The sequence below is a fragment of the Aquarana catesbeiana genome, linkage group LG09 (genome assembly GCF_042186555.1).
Source record: "Aquarana catesbeiana isolate 2022-GZ linkage group LG09, ASM4218655v1, whole genome shotgun sequence".
Lineage (NCBI taxonomy): Eukaryota > Metazoa > Chordata > Amphibia > Anura > Ranidae > Aquarana > Aquarana catesbeiana.
In genome coordinates this window covers 55,922,260-55,945,927 of record NC_133332.1, presented here as the reverse complement: position 1 = coordinate 55,945,927, position 23,668 = coordinate 55,922,260, and the positions used below count along the sequence as shown (strand labels likewise).

At 41.0% G+C, this 23,668-nt stretch overlaps 1 protein-coding gene across 1 annotated transcript in view; it reads left to right on the top strand.

Annotated features, from left to right (window-relative positions):
• Positions 1 to 23,668, top strand: part of LOC141107660 (cytochrome P450 2F3-like) — a 77,892-nt gene that overhangs the window by 16,459 nt on the left and 37,765 nt on the right. The window contains exon 3 of the mRNA XM_073598551.1: positions 14,727 to 14,889. Within this exon, the coding sequence (XP_073454652.1) occupies positions 14,727 to 14,889 (163 nt within the window). The remainder of the gene's footprint in view (positions 1 to 14,726; positions 14,890 to 23,668) is intronic.

Here is a 23,668-nt window from a genome sequence, read left to right as displayed (position 1 = left end):
TTTCTTCTTTCTTTCTTTCTTTCTTTCTTTTCTTTCTTTCTTTCTTTCTTTCCATCTCTTTCTTTCCTTCCATCATTTCTTTCTTTCCTTCCATCTTTCTTTCTTTCCTTCCATCTTTCTTTCTCTTTCTTTCTTTCCATTCATCTTTTTTTCTCTTTCTTTCTCTTTCTTTCTTTCCTTCCTTCCATCTTTCTCTTTCTTTCTTTCTTTCCTTCCATCTTTCTTTCTCTCTTTTTCTCTTTCCTTCCTTCCTTCCTTCTCCACCCATCCCCCTTTATTTCTCTCTTTGTGACAGCCTATCAAAATAGGTAGGATCTGTGAGAGCAGCTTCCCTGTGCAGCTCTGCTTGAGGAAAATATATCTTTTATTATGCCCACTTACCTACCCCCTGTATTGTCCACTCCCCTATACTGTACACTCCTAATACAGTTCATTTTCATCCCTTGAATTATTTTTCCCATTATGGGAGTGAGTGGGGCCTCATGTCTAAGTTTTGCCTAATGCCCTCACAAAGTCTAGAGCCGCTTCTGGACAACTTCATGTTTAAAAATGCGTTTTAACCACTGCCCGCCCGCCGGCCGTCATACGACATCCTTGACTTTGTGCAGGGATATCTGAATGATGGGTGCAGCTACAGGCATCATTCAGATATCAGCTTTTTCAGCCGGCAATTCCCTACACCATAAGAACAATCATAGCGGCTGTTCCACTGCTTGATCGTTTTTACGGGAGGCGAGAGGGGACTCCCCCCCCCCCTGCCACCCTCAGGTGCTTCTACCGACTTACTGCTACGATCGAAGCCAGGATCTTTTTTTATTTTTTTTATTTCAGGCTTCCCAGCTTAGAGGTGAGATGTGGGGTCTTATTAACCCCATATCTCACTGTAAAGAGGACCTGTCATGCCATATTCCTATTACAAGGGATGTTTACATTCCTTGTAATAGGAATAAAAGTGATCAAATTTTTTTTTTGGAAAAAAGCATCAAACTTAATTAAATAAAGTAAAATGAACAATAAAAAAAAAAAAATCCCTGTGTGCTCGCATGCAGAAGCGAACGCATACGTAAGTCCTGCCCACATATGAAAATTGTGTTCAAACCACACATGTGAGGTATCGCTGCGATCGGTAGAGCGAGAGCAATAATTTTGGCCCTAGACCTCCTCTGTAACTCAAAACATGTTTTTAAGTAGCGAAGTTTGGCGTCATTCCACGAGTGTGTGCAATTTTGAAGGGTGGCATGTTAGGTATCTATTTACTCGGCATAACTTCATCTTTCACATTATGCAAAAACATTGGGCTAACTTTACTGTTTTTTTTTTAAGCACAAAACTGTTTTTTTTCCAAAAAAAAACGCGTTCGAAAAATTGCTGGGCAAATACCTTGCGAGATAAAAAGTTGCAATGACCGCCATTGTATTCTCTAGGGTCTTTGCTAAAAAAAACATATATTGTATAATGTTTTGGGGTTCTATGTAATTTTCCAGCAAATAAATGATGATTTTTACCTGTAGGAGAGAAATGTCAGAATTGGCCTGGGTGCTCCAGAACGCCTGAAGGTGCTCCGTGCATGTTGGGCCTCTGTATGTGGCCACGCTGTGTAAAAGTCTCACACATGTGGTATCGCCATACTCGGGAGTAATAGCAGAATGTGTTTTGGGGTGTAATTTGTGGTATGCATATGCTGTGTGTGAGAAATAACCTGCTAATATGACAATTTTGTGAAAAAAAAAAGAAACAAAAAAACTTGATTTTGCAAAGAATTGTGGGAAAAAATTAAAACTTCAAAAAACTCATCATGCATCTTTCTAAATACCTTGGAATGTCTTCTTTCCAAAAAGGGGTCATTTGGGGGGTATTTGTGCTTTTCTGGCATGTTAGGGTCTCAAGAAATTAGATAGGCCGTCAGTACTTCAGGTGTGATCAATTTTCAGATATTGGCACCATAGCTTTTGGACTCTATAGCTTTCACAAAGACCAAATAATATACACCGATTTGGGTTATTTTTACCAAAGATATGTAGCGGTATAAATTTTGGCCAAAATATATGAAGAAAAATTACTAATTTGCAAAGTTTTATAACAGAAACGTAGAAAAATGCATTTTTTTGCAGAATTTTCGGTCTTTTTTCTTTTATAGCGCAAAAAATAAAGAACCCAGCGGTGATTAAATACCACCAAAAGAAAGCTCTATTTGTGTGAAAAAAGGACAAACATTTTATATAGGTACAGTGTTGCATGACTGAGTAATTGTCATTCAAAATGTGAGAGCACTGAAAGCTGAAAATTGGTCTGGTTATTAAGGGGGTTTACAGTGGGGACGGAAAGTATTCAGACCCCTTAAATTTTTCACGCTTTGTTATATTGCAGCCATTTGCTAAAATCATTTAAGTTCATTTTTTTTCCTCATTAATGTACACACAGCACCCCATATTGACAGAAAAACATTTTTGCAGATTTAATAAAAAAGAAAAACTAAAATATCACATGGTCCTAAGTATTCAGACCCTTTGCTCAGTATTTAGTAGAAGCACCCTTTTGATCTAATACAGCCATGAGTCTTTTTGGGAAATATGCAAAAAGTTTTTCACACCTGGATTTGGGGATCCTCTGCCATTCCTCTTTGCAGATCCTCTCCAGTTCTGTCAGGTTGGACGGTAAACGTTGGTGGACAGCCATTTTTAGGTCTCTCCAGAGATGCTCAATTGGGTTTAAGTCAGGGCTCTGTCCGGGCCAGTCACGGAGTTGTTGTGAAGCCACTCCTTCGTTATTTTAGCTGTGTGCTTAGGGTCATTGTCTTGTTGGAAGGTAAACCTTCGGGCCAGTCTGAGGTCCTAAGCACTCTGGAGAAGGTTTTCGTCCAGGATATCCTTGTACTTGGCCGCATTCATCGTTACCTCGATTGCAACCAGTCGTCCTGTCCATGCAGCTGAAAAACACCCCCACAGCATGATGCTGCCACCACCATGCTTCACTGTTGGGACTGTATTGGACAGGTGATGAGCAGTGCCTGGTTTTCTCCACACATACCGCTTACAATTTAGGCCAAAAAGTTCTATCTTGGTCTCATCAGAACAGAGAATCTTATTTCTCACCATCTTGGAGTCCTTCAGGTGTTTTTTAGCAAACTCTATGCAGGCTTTCATGTGTCTTGCACTGAGGAGAGGCTTCCGTCAGGCCACTCTGCCATAAAGCCCCGACTGGTGGAGGGCTTCAGTGATGGTTGACTTTCTACAACTTTCTTCCATCTCCTGACTGCATCTCTGGAGCTCAGCCACAGTGATCTTTGAGTTCTTCTTTACCTATCTCATCAAGTCTCTTCTCCCCCGATAGCTCAGTTTGGCCGGACGGCCAGCTCTAGGAAGGGTTCTGGTTGTCCCAAACATCTTCCATTTAAGGATTATGGAGGCCACTGTGCTCTTAGGAACCTTAAGTGCAGCAGAAATTTCTTTGTAACCTTGGCCAGATCTGTGCCTTGCCACAATTCTGTCTCTGAGCTCTTCAGGCAGTTCCTTTGACCTCATGATTCTCATTTGCTCTGACATGCACTGTGAGCTCTAAGGTCTTCTATAGACAGGTATGTGGCTTTCCTAAGTCCAATCAGTATAATCAAACACAGCTGGACTCAAATGAAGGTGTAGAACCATCTCAAGGATGATCAGAAGGAATGGACAGCACCTGAGTTAAGTATATGAGTGTCACAGCAAAGGGTCTGAATACTTAGGACCATGTGATATTTCAGTTTTTCTTTTTTAATAAATCTGCAAAAATGTCAACAATTCTGTGTTTTCCTGTCAATATGGGGTGCTGTGTGTACATTAATGAGGGAAAAAAGTGAACTTAAATGATTTTAGCAAATGGCTGCAATATAACAAAGGGTGAAAAATTTAAGGGGGTCTGAATACTTTCCATCCCCACTGTAAGTGCCCAGTGGTCAAGTGGTTAATTAATGTTAAACCAATTTCAGTTTTTATTAAAAAAATACAAAAATTGGTACAATCCTTTTGCTATGCCACAAGTTGCATAGAATAGTAAAGAATATAGGTCTTATTATATCCTTGTACGCCTGGCTGACCTCATCTATAGTTAGAATTATTAGAAGTCTATGCACCTGTCACCATTCAATTTATCACACATTATCACTTCCTGATCACTCCCCAAAATTGACACTAATACTATGACCATCACTGTATTGTCACACAATGTACAAGGATTTAATTCTCCGTACAAAAGGAAAAAAAGTCTTTTTACAATATAAAAAACTTAATGCAAAAATATTAATGTTAAAAGAAACGCACTTCATGAAAGACAGCCACCCTACATCTTTTCAACAAGCTTTTAATCAATCGTTTTATACCTCAACCCCCTCCAAAACTAAAGGAGTGGCAATCTTTATCCATCAATCTTTCCCATTAGAGGTTCAACAGGTTTACAAGGATGAAGATAGTAGGTTCATCATTATCAAAGGTACCTTAGCAGGTAGAGAATTAACGATTGCGAATGTATATGCACCAAATGAAACACAAACCACTTTCTTCACACAATTCTTTAATACACTGCAACAATACCACTCACCACATATTATATTGGGTGGAGATTTTAACTCCGCTTTTCAACCTAACCTTGATTGTAGCAATCAAAACCAAAATTCAAAAACATTCTCAAAAACAACTATTACACATATAAATGATTTACAATTGATTGACTCCTGAAGAGCTTTAAATGTAGGTACACGAAAGTATACCTTTTATTCTCACCCACATGATTCTTATTCATGTAGAGATTACATATTTTGCGCCCCAATAATTCTAGCCAACACCTATGATGCCTCAATACACCCTTGTTCCTGGTCAGACCACCACATCACCACTCCTAGCACTCAATTTATAGGGCTCACTTCCACCCCATATTCATGGAGAATCAATGAATCATTATTAACAGACCCCACACACCAAAATGAAATTGCATCAGAAATAAAAGATTATTTTGCATTAAACTCAACTCCAGATATTTCCCCAACTACACTATGGCTAGCCCATAAAGCTGTATTGAGAGGCCACCTCATTAAACGAGGAGCACAATGTAATAAAAAAAATGGAAAAAAATAATTCTCTCACTAAAGATAACCTTTATAAAGATCATACAAATTCACACGACCCGAACACATACAAAATAATTTCTCAAAAAGGAAATGAATTAAACTCATTACTCACATTTAAAGCAAAAAAGGCTTACCGCTGGTCAAAAGCAAAATTTTTCCTATCTACCAATGCATATTCTACAATGTTTGCCCACAAACTGAATCAATCAATAAAACCCACCCATGTTTATAAACTCAAGAATAACTTGAATCAATTGATCACTCATCCCCAAGAAATCCTATCTATATTCAAAAAATTCTATTCAAATCTCCTCTCAGCGCCCACTTCATCCATTCCATCTTTAGCACTATCTTAGTTAAATAAACTCCCTATTCCAAAGCTAACCCAAACACATACAGATAAATTAAATGCACCATGCACAGAAGAAGAACTACTGCTAATAATTAAATCCCTTAAGAAAAATTTGTCTCCAGGCCCAGACGGATTCTCCGCTTTTTATTATAAACAATATCACCATCTTCTAATACCAAAATTAACAAAATTATACAACAACATTCTTAAAGGAGATCATTTCCCAGAAGAATTGTTACTCACAAATATGTCTCTCATCCCAAAACCAAACAAAGACCATACATTGCTCCAAAATTATAGACCAATCCCAGTAATTAACAATGACCTTAAGATATTCAGTTGGTTGTTAGCCAACAGATTAGCATCAATAATCCCCTCCCTGATTTCCCCTTATCAATCAGGTTTCATACCAGGTAGACAAATTACTGACAATATTAGACTAGTAACAAACATAATTCAAGATGCAAATAGCAACTCTAGATCAGTCCTATTACTCAGCCTCGATATTAATAAGGCATTCAACTGTGTATCCTGGAATTTCCTGGATATAATACTAAAAAGATATGGATACAAAGGCACATTTTTCCATGCCTTTCAAGCTCCTTATCATAACCTATCTACTAGGATAAGATTACCAAGATGTAATTCAGATTTTTTCAAGTTGGGCTGGGGTACACGTCAGGGATGTCCCCTTTCTCCCTTACTATTCGCTTTAGCGAATGAACCTTTAGCCACAGTGATATTATTACATCCAGACATCAAAGGTTATAATTCTAATAATAACACCTATAAATTGAGCATGTATGCAGACAATATGATTTTATTCTTCACACAACCCAATATAGCCTTACCAAATCTGTTACATACTCTTAAAATATTTGCATCATTATCAGGCCTAACAGTGATTGTTTCCAAACAATTGGTATGCCAATAAACATCCCATCATCTCATTTAGATTTCTTACGTTCCTCATTTAATTTTACCTGGTCAATGGAGTCTCTCCCATATTTGGGCATCTTTCTTACCCCAAATATTAATGACCTAACTGTATTTTTAGGCAGAATCACAGCAATTAAAATTAAAATGACAATTCTACCAAAGTTATTATATCTATTCGGGGCACTCCTAATTAGACTAAATAAAGTAATCATCACTAAATTTCAAACAGAGATTAACAAGTTTATATGGTTAGATTCTCATCCTCGTTTATCAAAATTAGTATTATATAAATCACACAAGAATGGAGGACTTCCAGATTTCTGGTTATATTACTTAGCTGCCAGATTGTCACAAATTGCACAATGGCATACTCCCAACCCTATGGGTCCATAGGTTAGGTTTGAGAAAGACTCAATCCTACCATATTCTATCTCCGTTATATTATGGGGAAATAAGATTTAAATTCATACTTTAGACACTCTCAACCAACTAGTCATGCAATCATACCAATTATGGAATCTACATAACAAAAAATACAAACTGATATCTAACACACCACCACATGCTTCTTTTGTGGGAGACCCAAAATTCCCCTTTAATACACATAATACTGGAGAATTCTCATGGTGGATAAGTAACAATCTGGCATCCCTTTGTAATTTTATAGAACACAACCATTTTACCTCATTCTCTTCACTAAAATCTAAATATCAGAGTCCCAATGCTGAGTTTAATAAATTCCTCCAAAATAGACACATTTTTAACACATATTTCCAACAAACTCACATCCACTATCATTCTTTGAAAGCATTTGTCTAAAATCGCCAAGAAGAACTGGACTGATATCAGAAATATACTCTAATCTAGTTAATAGTGTAGAACAAAACAAACTCCCCTATATGCACAAATGGGAGCAAGAATGTGAATTCAAGCACTATCTAACACAAAGTCCTTCCCCTTCTGGGCTTATATTCAATTGAAACATTTCCTAGACAGTCCTACAAATAGGGAAAGCTTTGCGAAAACCCCTACTGCCCTGGAATCGCTATGCTCTAGCGCCTCTCCCCAGAGTCATTTAATTTCAGGGCTTTATACCACAATGTTTAGGGAGCCTTATGCCTCCCTGAGATTGGAACATGCTTACTGGGAAAGTGAGCTGGACGTAGTGATTAATGAAACCTCTTGGGATCAAGTGCATTTATACATCCACAAGGGCTCTCTGAATGTTCACACCCAGGAAAAGGCTGTAAGATCAAAACAAGGTGGTGCAGAATACCAGAACTAATTCATAAATTCATTCCGGCAGTCTCAGACCAATGCTGGAAGTGTGAACAGAGTCTAGGCACATTCCTCCATATTTGGTGGACCTGCCCACTGATTCAGCCGTATTGGCATAAAGTGCATGAAGTGGGATACTGAGATATCCTCACTTTCTTTAGAATTCACACCAGCGCAATACCTTCTTCACATCTCCAAACTCTCACGTAAGAAATACTATAGGTCATTAGCTATGCATATGATCAATGCAGCTAGGCTGTGTCTCCCAGTACATTGGAGGTCCAAGTCACCCCCATCCACCCCCATCCATGTGTAAAAATGCGTGGCACAAAAATAGATGAGACCAATTTCAAATTGCAAAATAAACTAAAAACAGTCAGTATATGATGGACTCAATGTATGGCGGCATCCAGTGTTAACCACCCATGCAATATAAGAGTCCATATAATCAATTAACTGGATTATAGTCTCAATATATGATGGCATCTGTGTGTGACCACCCGTGTGAAAAAGAAAAGTCTGTGTAAATAAATGATGTTCACTCCGTGAAATGCAATCCACCACCAGGAATAGAAAGGGTTACTGCTTACCGGAAAGCCATGATCCCCCACTACAGAGGATCATGGCTAGCAAAACAGCTGAAGCTTGAACCTTGCATCAGTACCGATCTACGAGGTCATCAGATCGTCAAATGTTGTAGACTGACTCATTGGAGAAGTGTACCATGTAACAAAGATGGAACTCCAATAGTGTAAAACCTTTTAGACTTTAATAAAATCTCATTAAAAACACTTACAATATCGCCTGATAAGAAAAGCCTTAAGTCCGGTCCGTTGGCAGTACAGACTCAGACAGACCTGTCCTACTGAAGATACGAGCACAGATTGGAGGTGACGTCAGCGCGTCGTCCTGCCCTGGAGCAGTTTTTTTCCAGTAAGGATACTATTTGGAAGCACAGTACAGTCTATAAGACACTCAGAGAAACTATAGGAACTATAGGAACAGTAAAATGCAAGCTACTATGGTAGACAATCCCTGATAACCCAGAAGGTCAGCTGGAGAGTTTCCCAATTTTGTTCCTTAGTGGTATGAGGAGTCTCTGTTCTGGACACCCAAGTGAATGGGTATAGGCCCTGGACCAGCCCACTAGAAGCTCAGCACCGTGGATACAGTTGAAGCAGTGGACTCTGCAGTAAGTGGGTCTTCGCCTGAAGTTGCATACTATTGTGCTGCAAACTGTCTGCCTTTATGCCAGAAAACACAGTAAAGAACAACAGATTTCATGCCCATTCATTTCTGTCTCACCAGGTATGGTATCTTGGGACCAATGAGGGTGGGGTTCAGTGAAGCTTATATTCTCTGGGTGTGACCAGGAACTGAGGAACTCTACAAGATGGGTAAATAAGGATTATGCTACACTCCACCCAACTAGAACTTTCTGTCCCTGGCAAGTTTATAGACCATACAAAGTCTCTTGTGCTCAGTGTTCAGGGGGTTTCCCAAGGTTAGATCTCTGTAAGTGCTACAAGGACTTAAGCAGTTCTATTGTATTGCATCTTTGACTGCTGGAAGGTCAGAGGATGTTGGGTCAAAGGGGTCCACAGCGGTGTGATAGACCCAAGCTGGGTAACCATTGGTGTCAGCTCATCAAGACCCAAGACCTCTCCTGGGGGTGTTGATGGAAGAGCAGGCAGCAACCACCAATGGAACTCTGGTGGTTGACACACCTTTTGCTCACTAACTTGGAAGTCAGGGATCTCCTGCTCCTCTTGCTCTACCCATGTCCCTGAAGAACGGTTGTGCTTCATACGGGCATTGTTTCCATTTCTAGAGCCAAGAAGTCTGAGTTTGCTCCAGGTCAGAGAACCGTGCCCCCAAATTTAGTGGGCCCCCTAATCGTCTGGCCAAAATTAACAAGGTAGGGTGTGACCTCCAACTATCTGGAACAGACCCACACACACCGTTTGTCTCTTGAACCAGCTGAATGTCATATAAATACCTTAGAGCCCTGCTTCATGCATATTCTTTCTGCCACCAAGAGGGCTCTGACCCTAGACAACACAACTTGCCAGGTTGCAACAAGCAGTAGGAGATTGTTATGCTTTGGTACAGTATACAGTATATCCCTAAGGACAAGGGGGGATCAATCTCTCAGAAGTCTCTTGCTCTCTGGTAAAACTTCAACCTCTTTCTGGAACTGGGCCACTGAGACACCCATTTTGCCTGTGGCAGGGGGCAACCAATGGAGCGTCTTTTCACTCCGCCCATTTAAACTTATCCATGGAGGTTCACCCAAGGCTTATTCATTAACCTTCCTCCAGTCAAACAAGGAATTTATATCTATTCAGTTTCTTCATCTACATCAAATTCTGGGATGAGAAGTCACTCCACTTTGCGGTCACACTGCTTGACTACCAGAAGTGGGACATTCCAGCTTAACGACTTTCACTGAGCATGTTTGGAGAGTATCCCTGGAGGTGGTCCCCCTCAACAGACCCACTATGGGGATGGTGACCTCACCCGCCTTGGGGTATTCCCAACTATACCTAAAGTATAGGCTTTGCTATGTCTTAGAAATAAAAGTAACACAGCATGGAATAGCAAGATGTTGCAGTCCCAATCATAAGTACAGGTTACAACCTGTGTAGCACTTACTCCCAGAGTGGCCTCTGAGAATATGCCCAGGTTTCCCTTGCTAGTACAGAGGCTGCCAGCTACAAGCACAGTTCCATGCAAACCAACAATACATACTCGGTCTAGAGCAGGGATATGCAATTAGCGGACCACCAGCTGTTGCAGAACTACAAGTCCCATGAGGCATAGCAAGACTTTGACACAAGCATGACACCCAGAGGCAGAGGCATGATGGGACTTGTAGTTTTGCAACAGGAGAGGGTTTTAGCGTCACAAACGATAACAGCAATCAAATAGAGGACAATCTTCACACTAAATCTTCCTGACTGCAGTCACACATGAAAGTCCCAAGTCAGGTCCTAGGAGCTGTACACCACTAAGCTTCCACTGGGAGATCCTCACTGAGGGAGATAACAGATCCTTTTTCCAGACCAAGACATCTGGCATTGCCTCCTGCACTGATCCTCTACCAGTCTTCTGCAGGACCTCAGCCTAGCTCCTGCTGATGCCCAGACTGTAGCAAAAATCCCCTTTCAATCTTCTCCAAGCCCTCAACCTATCTCCTGCTGAAGCGCCAACTGCAATCCTTTACTCAGTAAATCTGCCTCCAAGGGCAGCAGCCCTAAGAAAACTGGAACCCTCCCAACAGAGAAAGAACACTCTGGAAAGGTCTCCCAAACATTTATCACCTCCCCAGCCACCCTTTGAATGCTTCCCTTCGGGTATTAGCTGGGGCATGATGAATATTCATACTGGTCATTTGACTCTCCCTGCCCTATATTCTGGAAACGTCTTTCAGAAGCAGGTGGGAGAAATCAAGCACCCAGCTAGGAACCCTAACCAGACAAAAACAATAATTTACTGTACTACTGATTACAGTAAAGCCAAAAACTAAATTTGGGCAGGCTTAGCAGCATCACTAGAGGAGGGCACTACATCTGATAGAATTGACCTATGTGGATTAGATAAACTTCTGCAATTGTTAACAATGCCTGAAACCATTTAGGGCCAATTCACACTACAACACTGTGCATTGTGTATAGACTCATTGTATTGCAGAGTGTTAAACAGTCATTAAAATTAATGTGCTGAAACGCACAGCACAGGAAAATAGGGCAAGGCTGCACTTTTGTTGCAACAGAACATGCAAGACACTATGCATTTTGCCTCACTGTGCTGCATTGCAAGGCATGTGCCCTTTGGAAGTGCATTGGGGCACAACTTACAATAAATGGCACTGTAGTGCACCATTGCATGTAATACAGCACAATGGTGTGAATGAAACTCCAGCAAATTGCAAAAGCTACCCAGCAAACACTGCATTTGTGTTAGTCTTTCTTTTGTATTTTTCCTTTAGCAATTAAAACATATGTAGCCAGGACTATAGTTGCTGCAGATATGTACAATTGCATCGCTCAAGGGCTGTTTCCCTTACCCTGCTGCTTCAAAACCTCTATCCCACGTGGAGGATGCGATCAAACAGGTACATGGAACAAAAGAAAGCTATATATTAGTGTGAAACGCATCAAGCTTGTACCTGTAGTTCACCACTGTATATCCGTGTATTCCGAATAAAGAGATTGCACAGGAGTGCGGCCGTCCAGCTTTCTTTTGTTCCATATAGTTGCTGCAGACTTTTGTTTTTCCTCCTGTTGTTGCTAAATTATTCTTCTGTGGGATTAACAGAGTTAGGTTGAGCAGTTATTATGTAATTATTATGTAAAAATTATGTAAATATGTAATTTTTCTATTTTTACACTGATTAGCGCTGATGAGACTGCACTGATGGGCACTGATAGGCTGCACTGATGAGGCAGCACTGATGGGCAGTGATGAGGAGGCACTGATGTGATGAGGCTGCACTGATATGCGGCACTGATAGGCGGGAATGATGGGCAATGATAGGCGGCACTGACAGGCAGCACTGGTAGGCACTGATTGGCAGCACTGATGGATACTGATTGGCAGTACTAATGAGCACTGTTGGGCTGCACTAATAATAAGGACACTGATAATTAGCGCCCTGATTATCGGTGTATTTGTCCCCTGTGTGGATTGCCAGTACCAGCTCTCCTTACACCTTTAAAATTCTTTTAAGGAGACCACTGGGGGCAGCCATTTTGGTGGTGTTTAGTTCTATCTAAAAGGAGAAAAGAAGGCTGAAAGGGAGAGAGAGGGGTGGGGACACACGCAGTGAGTGAGTGCAGGAATGTTCAGGGAGCTGCCTATCTGCTAGGTACTCCATTGCTGGAGATCGCTCCCCACCCAAGTGCATTTGGGATTCTAATGCTGGAAATATTAACCAGGAGTGCCCAGCACCCTGTTGTGAGTGGTTGTCACCCAAGGATACTTCCAAGAAGCTAAGGGACAAGCTGCTGTTTGGAGCTTTGACTTGTAAATACCAAACTGAATCTTTGTGAATGCATAAAGATTTTGGGAGGGAGCGCAGGACTGGTAAAAGCTCAAACGTCAGCAAGCTAACTTTCTTCCCTATTGGGACTGTGTTATTTCTTATGCCATGTACACAGTCAGGTTTTCCGATGGGAAATGTTCAATGGGAGCTTGTTGTCGGAAATTCCGACCGTGTGTAGGCTCCATCGGACATTTTCCGACAAACAAGATTTGAGATCTGGATCTCAAATTTTCCGACAACAAAATCCGTTGTCGGAAATTCCGATAGTGTGTACACAATTCCGACGCACAAAATTCCACGCATGCTCGGAATCAAGCAGAAGAGCCGCATTGTACATCACCGCGTTCTTGGTGGTCGGAATTTCCGACAAGATTTGTGTGACCGTGTGTGCAAAGCAAGTTTGAGCCAACATCCGTCGGAAAAAAAACATGGATTTTGTTGTCGGAATGTGCAATCGCGTGTACGCGGCATTAAAGGGCTCACAACTGCCAACGTGCTTATCTCTTCTACCACTGACCAAAGAAGAAGGGACTTTATAGCTGCAATAATTAGCCTTTTTTCCTCTTGGTACTAAGCATAGGTTACCCATACACTTAAAAAGAAATTAAATAGTATAGAGGGACTTTATTGACACCTAGCAGGAACCTTATAAATATCCAGTTCAACGTGATTTATAAAACCTTCAATTTTTATTATATTAAATAAAAGATTGTGACCAAAAAATGTACACAATATTAGCCTAAAATTAAAACAAATATAGGAAGATATTTATATAGAGTAGCAGATATAAAGAGACGTTTAGAGCCTCCAGTAATGTTTAACAACTCAGGTCTATGTGTTTTGCAGAACCCACAGATTCTTCAGGGCCAAGGATGCTGAGAAATGAACATGATAATCATGCATGGGTACATTCTACAACAGAAACAACAAAATAAACTAAAAAATATGCAATACAAAATATAAATAATAAACCTCACCTATGGCACTACATATGTTTTGGTCAATTGTATTTGATTTTTTTGGAAAATTTGCAATTACATTTGTACGAATAGTCAAAACTTTTTTCTTAGTAGGGATTAGGACTGGGTTAAACCCATGTTAAGTTTTTTTTTTTTTTCAGCTGTCTATTTCTCATTGGGGAGATTTCCTTTTACTTCCTGTCCTGAACTCATAAAGAGAAGTAAGATTGTAAAATTGTAAAATGATATAACAGTAAAATGATATAACAGAACAAACAGAATAGGAAAATCTAACCAGTGGGACGCAGACAGTAATAAAGATTTGACGTGTTCTAATCTTTCCACAATCTATATAGGACTAAAGTATTTGTTTTGGCTATACATGCACTTAATTATAATATGCACCCATGGCACTCAATTTACAAGTATGCTGGCTCTTCCAATATAACAGGTGAACACTGCCTGTATGAATGGATATACCCTGTGTATAAGTGTCTAAATCAGGGATTCCTATCTCTGCTAGAAAGAGGGAGGAAGTGTATTGTTCCTCTAGGGCTCATCCTGCAGTCTGTGTAATCTTGTCTCCCTGCTATTCAGAATTGTTTCACGGTGTGGTTGTAAATTAGCCTCCAGAAATCTGCTGATCTTATTTGAAAATTTCCACTTGTTGACCACTGGTAGTAAATGTGAGCTATCCATATCAATATTTCATATTTACTTGATTAAAAAAACTGTAAAAATGTTATTCTTTTAGTCCTGACCAAAAAAATAGTTGAGAAGTAAATAGATAGATATAGTAAAGATAGATATAGTAAATAGATATACTGTAGATAGATAGATAGATAGATAGATAGATAGATAGATAGATAGATAGATAGATAGATAGATAGATAAATAAGGCTGACTAATGTCCATAGTAACTGGTAACACTGACCTAGAAGCTACATTAGCAGTTTTGGGTAGAATATGTGAAAACGTATGATGGAGGGGGAAAAGACCTGTTTTGACAATAGATTAGGTAAACATTTGAAGTCTCCTTTAACTTTTCCACAGCTAAAAGACAAGTATGGACCAGTCTACACTCTGTACCTGGGCCCCAGACCTGGAATTGTCCTATGTGGATATGATATTGTGAAGGAGGCCTTGATTGACCAAAATGAAGCATTTGGAGATAGAGGAGACTATCCTGTGTTTTTCAACTTCACTGGTGAACATGGTGAGATAATGTCAAATTTTTTTGCTTGAATCACTTTCTGATATTGATTTTGGTGTAATCACTTTGATTGGATCTGTAAGCAGCCATGCACAGAAATTTGTAATAGTCCCAGCAAGGATGATTGGACTTAAGTCTAGTGGATGGGCTCCCCTCAGAGTATTGTGATGATCACTGCTAAATAAAGAACAAAAATAATGATGCAAGGATCTTCAAACTCAGCTGAAGGATCTTCTAGCTCAGATAAAGTTCATAACCCGCTGGCTTCTCATGTCTTTTGTGGATTATAGTCATAAGGTGTCCTCATTAGATACCCCAGCTTTAACCTTCACCCATAGAGCAAGAGTAGCTTTTTGTTTTTTCGAATGTGTCTCTCTGATTGGAAATCTGTACAGAAGGGAGAGGGATGAGCTCTAACATATTCGACTGTCTGTATATGGTTTGAGCTGGAGCTGTCAAGCTTTAAAAACCACAGGCTCTATTTAAGTAAAACAATTAAGAATAATCTGGTAAACACTTGAAAAGAAGACTAGAGCTCCACCTGTTGGCTGCAAATAGATGAATACAGTATGACCAAGTGGCCAATCTCCTGTGTTCAAAATGCAGCAGGGCTAATGCTTGGCATGGGACCCCGAAAGCTAGTGGAGATCACTGGGGTTTCAATGTTTATTTCAGTGATTTCCAGCTTCTAGAGGGATCTCACAGGTATAGTACATATTTACATTGGTCCAAGCTAGACCATAGTAACTATTAGGGATGAGCCGAACATCCCCCGGTTCGGTTCGCACCAAAACATGCGAACAGGCAAAAAGTTTGAGCAAACATGCAAACCCTATTAAGCTCTATGGGACACGAACATGAAAAATCAAAAGTGCTAATTTTAAAGGCTTATACGCAAGTTATTGCCATAAAAAGTGTGTGGGGACCCGGGTACTGCCCTAGGGGACATGTATCAATGCAAAAAAGTTTTTAAAACCGTTTTTTCAGGAGCAGTGATTTTAATAATGCTTAAAGTGAAACAATAAAAATTAAATATTACTTTAAATATCGTGCCTGGGGGGTCCCCTTAGTCTGCCTGTAAAGTGGCGTTTCTGTGTGTTGTGTAGAACAGTGCCGCAGCAAAATGACATTTCTAAAGGAAAAAATTTCATATAAACTTGCTCGTGGCTGTAATGTATTGCCAGCTCCCGGCAATAATATAGATGAAATCAGGGAAAAAAGCGTTGTGGGGTCCCCCCCCCCAGTCCATACCAGGCCCTTATCCGAGCATGCAGCCTGAAGGACAGGATAGGGGGGCACCCCCCCCTCCTGAACCATACCAGGCCACATGCCTTCAACATGAGGAGGGTGCTTTGGGGACAAGGACCTCTTCCTGACAACCCTGGCCACTGGTTGTCAGGGTCTGCAGGTGGGAGGCTTATCAGAATCTAGAAGTCCCCTTTAACAAGGGGGCCCTCAGATCTCGCCCCCCCCCATGTGAATGGGCATCGGGTACATTGTACTCCTACCCATTCACCATAAAAAGGTGACAAAAAGTAAATTAACCACTTAAGGACCGAGCCTCTTTCTGAGATTTGGTGTTTACAAGTTAAAAACATTCTTTTTTGCTAGAAAATTACTTAGAACCCCCAAACATTATATATATTTTTTTCTAACACCCTAGAGAATAAAATGGAGGTCATTGCAATACTTTTTGTCACAGCGTATTTGCACAGCGGTCTTAAAAGCGCACTTTTTTTGGAAAAAAATAATTTTTTTAATTAAAAAATAAGACAACAGTAAAGTTAGCCCAATTTTTTTTTACATGGTGAAAGATAATGTTACGCCGAGTAAATTGATACCCAACATGTCACACTTCAAAGTTGCGCCCGCTCTAGGAATGGCGACAAACTTCTACCCTTAAAAATCTGAATAGGCGACGCCCCCATCTGACGTCACATCATTACATAGTAGGCGAGGTTGAGAAAAGACACAAGTCCATCAAGTCCAACCTATGTGTGTGATTTTATGTCAGTATTACATTGTATAACCCTGTATGTTGTGGTTGTTCAGGTGCTTATCTAATAGTTTTTTGAAATTATCGATGCTCCCCGCTGAAACCACTGCCTGTGAAGGAGAATTCCACATCCTAACCGCTCTTGCAGTAAAGAACCCTCTACGCAGTTTAAGGTTAAACCACTTTTCTCCTAGTTTTAGTGAATGGCCGCGTGTCTTATTAAATTCCCTAAACAAACAAGATATTTGGGGGGCACACCCTCTCTTTAAAGATGGTGCAGCAATAAGACCATACAGTAGAAGAACATTTTACAGCGCACACAAACATTTACCTCCAGCAAGGCTAATTTAAAAACACCTAAACATTTTCAAAAAGACATTATCAAAAATGTGGGGATTTGGTCACACCATATTGATATATGGTGCTAAGCCCACTTACTGCGACAAAGAACCCCATGATTAGTGGGTCCTACACTATCCATAGATTTGGGAGATCCTGCTTCTCTGAACCATGAGAGCTATACACTCTTCTAAACGGGAGAATCTTGAGGTCTCCACCCATGACACAAGTGGACACTAATGAGAGGTACTTAATGAGGGAGCGGGGTGCTCCTATCCCAAAAGGATTTGGTCAGAATCCATACAATAAACAAACAAGATATTTGGGAGGCACACCCTCTCATTAAAGATGGTGCAGCCATAAGACCATACAGTAGAAGAAAATTTTACAGCGCACACAAACATTTACCTCCAGCAAGGCTAATTTAAAAACACCTAAACATTTTCAAAAAGACATTATCAAAAATATGGGGATTTGGTCACAACATATTGATATATGGTGCTAAGCCCACCAAATCCCCATATTTTTGATAATGTCTTTTTGAAAATGTTTAGGTGTTTTTAAATTAGCCTTGCTGGAGGTAAATGTTTGTGTGCGCTGTAAAATTTTCTTCTACTGTATGGTCTTATGGCTGCACCATCTTTAATGAGAGGGTGTGCCCCCCCAAATATCTTGTTTGTTTATTGTATGGATTCTGACCAAATCCTTTTGGGATAGGAGCACCCCACTCCCTCATTAAGTACCTCTCATTAGTGTCCACTTGTGTCATAGGTGGAGATCTCAAGATTCTCCCGTTTAGAAGAGTGTATAGCTCTCATGGTTCAGAGAAGCAGGATCTCCCAAATCTATGGATAATGTAGGACCCACTAATCATGGGGTACTTTGTCGCAGTAAGTGGGCTTAGCACCATATATCAATATGGTGTGACCAAATCCCCATATTTTTGATAATGTCTTTTTGAAAATGTTTAGGTGTTTTTAAATTAGCCTTGCTGGAGGTAAATGTTTGTGTGCGCTGTAAAATTTTCTTCTTTTATTAAATTCCCTTTCGCAGAAAAGTTTTATCCTTATTGTGGGGTCACCAGTACGGTATTTGTACATTGAAATCATATCCCCACTCAAGCGTCTCCTCTCCAGAGAGAACAAGTTCAGTGCGGCCGGACCAGAGTCTTGTAGAGTGGGGGAATTATCTTTTATCCCTGGAGTTAATACCCTTTTTAATGCATGCCAATATTCTGTTTGCTTTGCTTGCAGCAGCTTGGCATTGCATGCCATTGCTGAGCCTGTCATCTACTAGGACCCCCAGGTCTTTTTCCATCCTAGATTCCCCCAGAGGTTCTCCCCCTAGTGAGTAGATTGCATTCATATTTTGGCCACCCAAATGCATTATTTTACATTTTCTACATTAAACCTCATTTGCCATGTAGTTGCCCACCCCATTAATTTGTTCAGATCTTCTTGCAAGTTTTCCACATCCTGCGGAGAAGTAATTGCCCTGCTTAGCTTAGTATCATCAATAAAGACAATAGATAGATAGATAGATAGATAGATAGATAGATAGATAGATAGATAGATAGACAGACAATAGATGGCGAATTCGGTGGAGCAGTTATAAAAATCATTAAAGATGTATGCCTTGATGTAGGTCTTGCCCTTGGTCGTAAATTATTTTTGACCATGCTGGACATGTGTACAGGTAAGGAAGTTGTATTTGCGGCATGGGGGATCTTCTTGGAGTATGCTCCAATGTTGTTTGAAGATGTGTTCCATTCTCCTATGTTGGCTGTGGCTGAGGTGTGCTCTCAGTTCTGGATTTGGTTACAATGGAATTAGAGGCGTATCCATGGACGTACAGATTGAATGCTTCATCTACCAGCTTAGGGGGATATCCCTTTTCCTCAAATTTTTGTTTGAAAGGGGTACCCTGAAGAATGTAGTCCTTCTTGCGCATGCAGTTATGTCGAAGTCTACAAAACTGGCTCTTCGGTATGTTGGCTGTCCATCTTGGATGATGGCAGCTCTGAAAATGGAGATAGGAGTTTCTCAATGTGGTTTTGGTGTAGTTCATGGCATATATTTTAGTTTCTGCATGGCATAGCTCAAGGTCCAGAAAGACTAATCTGTCTGGATCACAGACATGTGTGAAGGAGAGGCTCAGCTGGTTGGAGTTGCAGTATGAGGCAAAGGATTCTACCAGCGATCTTGATCCATTCCAAATGATGACTATGTCATCGATGTATCGTCCATAGTAGACAATATTCTTGGCATAGGGATTATCCTTCCAGATGGGGTGGTCTTCCCAAAAGCCCATCGCCAGTTTGGCATAGCTAGGGGCAAAATTTGCTCCCATGGCCGTGCCTTGGGTCTGTATGTAGAACTTGGCATCAAACTGGAAATAATTATGAGTGAGGCAAAAAAGGGTGACACCTCTACTGAATAGGGCTTGTTTGGTGCAGATGTGTGGGTCTTGGTAGAGAAAGTGTTCCACTGCTCAGAGTATGACTTCATGAGGAATGAAGGTGTACAGAGATGCCACATCAAGAGAAACCCACAAGTAGGTACTTTCCCAGGGATAGATCTGTAGGGTATCAAGAAGATGGATGCTGTCTCAGATATATGCTGATAGTTGTTGGGCTAGAGGTTGAAGGAAGTGGTCAATATAGATGGAGAAGTAGTTTGTTATACTTTCCATAGCCGCTACTATGGGGCGCCCAGGTGGATCGACTAAGCTTTATGAATTTTGAGCAGATGGTAAAAGTACGGTGTACTATAGTTGTCCCTTAGTAAGAAAGCGGCTTAAATTTCTGTGATGATACCTTCTGTTCGAGCTCCGTTAACTAGTTGTTGAGCTTCAAGCATAAAGCGAGAGAGTGGGTCCTGTGAGAGTAATGTGTAGGTCTTGGGGTCCGATAATAATCTGTATGCTTCCTTAAGGTAGTCTGGTCTGTCCTGTAGGACAATACCACCTCCTTACATAGTAGGTGACATAGTAGGTGAGGTTGAAAAAAGACACAAGTCCATCAAGTCCAACCTATGTGTGTGATTATGTGTCAGTATTACATTACATATCCCTGTATATTGCGGTCATTCAGGTGATTATCTAATAGTTTCTTGAAGCTATCAATGCTCCCCGCTGAGACCACCGCCTGTGGAAGGGAATTCCACATCCTTGCCGCTCTTACAGTAAAGAACCCTCTACGTAGTTTAAGGTTAAACCTCTTTTCCTCTAATTGCAATGAGTGGCCACGAGTCTTATTAAACTCTCTTCTGCGAAAAAGTTTTATCCCTATTGTGGGGTCACCAGTACAGTATTTGTAAATTGAAATCATATCCCCTCTCAAGCGTCTCTTCTCCAGAGAGAATAAGTTCAGTGCTCGCAACCTTTCCTCATAACTAAGATCCTCCAGACCCTTTATTAGCTTTGTTGCCCTTCTTTGTACTCGCTCCATTTCCAGTACGTCCCTCCTGAGGACTGGTGCCCAGAACTGGACAGCATACTCCAGGTGCGGGCGGACTAGAGTCTTGTAGAGCGGGAGAATTATCGTTTTATCTCTGCAGTTGATCCCCCTTTTAATGCATGCCAATATTCTGTTTGCTTTATTAGCAGCAGCTTGGCATTGCATGCCGTTGCTGAGCCTATCATCCACTAGGACCCCCAAGTCCTTTTCCATCCTAGATTCCCCCAGAGGTTCTCCCCCCAGTGTATAGATTGCATTCATATTTTTGACACCCAAATGCATTATTTTACATTTTTCTACATTGAACCTCATTTGCCATGTAGTCGCCCACCCCATTAATTTGTTCAGGTCTTTTTGCAAGATTTCCACATCCTGCGGAGAAGTTATTGCCCTGCTTAGCTTAGTATCGTCTGCAAATACAGAGATGGAACTGTTTATCCCATCCTCCAGGTCATTTATGAACAAATTAAATAGGATTGGTCCCAGCACAGAACCCTGGGGGACCCCACTACCCACCCCTGACCATTCTGAGTACTCCCCATTTATCACCACCCTCTGAACACGCCCTTGTAGCCAGTTTTCAATCCATGTACTCACCCTATGGTCCATGCCAACGCACCTTATTTTGTACAGTAAACGTTTATGGGGAACTGTGTCAAATGCTTTTGCAAAATCCAGATACACCACGTCTACGGGCCTTCCTTTATCTAGATGGCAACTCACCTCCTCATAGAAGGTTAATAGATTGGTTTGGCAAGAACGATTCTTCATGAATCCATGCTGATTACTGCTAATGATATCATTCTTATTACTAAAATCTTGTATATAGTCCCTTATCATCCCCTCCAAGAGTTTACATACTATTGATGTTAGGCTAACTGGTCTGTAATTCCCAGGGATGTTTTTTGGGCCCTTTTTAAATATTGGTGCTACATTGGCTTTTCTCCAATCAGCTGGCACCATTCCAGTCAATAGACTGTCTGTAAAAATTAGGAACAACGGTCTGGCAATCACCTGACTGAGTTCCCTAAGTACCCTCGGATGCAAGCCATCTGGTCCCGGTGATTTATTAATGTTAAGTTTCTCAAGTCTAATTTTAATTCCGTCCTCTGTTAACCATGTAGGTGCTTCCTGTGTTGTGTCATGAGGATAAACACTGCAGTTTTGGTTACTGAAGCCCCCCGATTCACTCGTGAATACTGAGGAGAAGAATAAATTCAATACCTCTGCCATCTCCCCATCCTTTGTAACCAGATGTCCTTCCTCATTCTTTATGGGGCCAATATGGTCTGTCCTCCCTTTTTTACTGTTTACATACCTCCTTTGTCTGCTGATTTGATAATGATCTTCATACCAGCGGATAGTTGTTGAAGTGCTTGTTTCTCTGGATTGGTAAGATTGGAGCTGATACCTTGTTCAGGTCCTGAGGATTTGCACATACTTTGTTGGTCCGAGAGCACTACTTGATAAAAGCTCTGGATGTATGGCCCCTTGACGTGGGTAGGGTTAAAGATCAATTTCGGACGGAGGTTGCTGTGTTGAATAGGAGGCGAGAATGGTGGGAGTTAAGTAAGTCTATTATTGCATCCTTCTTCATCAAGATCTGTATATAAGTCCTCAAGGTGAGCCAAAGCCTCAGCATCAGGAGTGTCTATCACCAGAAGGTCACCTGTGTTGATATCATTGGGAGGCTGTGTTGCAAGGCTTTTCTTGAGGGCCTTAATATGATAGTACCGTTTGACTGTCAGGTTACGGATTCATTTGTGGAAATCAACAAATAGTGTAAATGGATTGGGATGGGTGTTAGGGGCAAAGTTGAGTCCTTTACTGAGTAGAGCGGTTTCCTCTGTGGACAGTATGTGTGAAGATAAGTTAAAGATTTTTATACTTTGCAGAGTTTCTCCTTTTTTCTTGCAAATATGTTTTCCCCCTCTTCTGCCTCTTCTGTTAGTTTTTTTTTTTGGACAGGTAGAGGGGCCAGCACTAAAAAAGATGCCACAGCCTACTGTATCAGTTGCCTTGTTTGCAGGAGTATTATCTCTGGTGAAGGCAGTTGGTGCAGATGATGCGGCATGGGTAGTGGCTCCTACATCAGCAGGTGATGCAGGATCAATGGGGACCCTGGTGTAAGAAGCATGATGGGATGTTAATGAATTGGAGGTGGTGGATATGCTGTTTGTCTTAATTGTGGATGTTGTTGAGTCCGATGGGCTGATCTGATGGGTTTGTATAGTTTTCTTGGCGTTGTTACCTTTTCCGTTCTACCCCTAAGCTGGTAGATGAGGCATTCAATATGTACCTCCATGGACACACCTCTAAATCCATTGTAACCAAATCCAGAACTGAGAGCACACCTCAGCCACTCAGGTTTACAACACAAAACCACACCCAACATAGGAGAATGGAACACATCTTCAAACAACATTGGAGCATACTCCAAGAAGATCCCCATTTACAATCATCCATTCCAGACAAGCCCAAAATTTCCTACAGACGAGCTCGCAACATCAAGAGCAAAATTGCTCCAAGCAAACTAAAAAATGCAAAACCACCTATACGACCCACCCTTGCCTTCTTGTCCATCAAGGGCATGTACCAGTGCCGCAAATACAACTGCCTTACCTGTAAACATGTCCAGCATGGTCAAAAAGAATTTACAACCAAGGGAAAGACCATCTATTGTCTTTCCTGCCCCTGTCACCTATTTTATGTAGGCAGAACTATTAGAACTGTCAGAAAGAGATTTGGCGAACACAGATGGTCAGTAGAAGATGGCACTGACAAACGTAGTGTTGTCAGACATTTTCTAGAATTTCACCATCAACAATCCACAGGCCTTCGAGTGTGGGTGTTGGAAACCATCTCCAAGAGTCTTCAGAAATCTGAACGGTTCCGGCGCCTTTGCGCAAGAGAAACTTTTTGGATTAAAACACTCTGGGAAGTATGGCGCCAGGAGGCCTCAACGAGGATCTGCAGGTTCACTCTGTCTT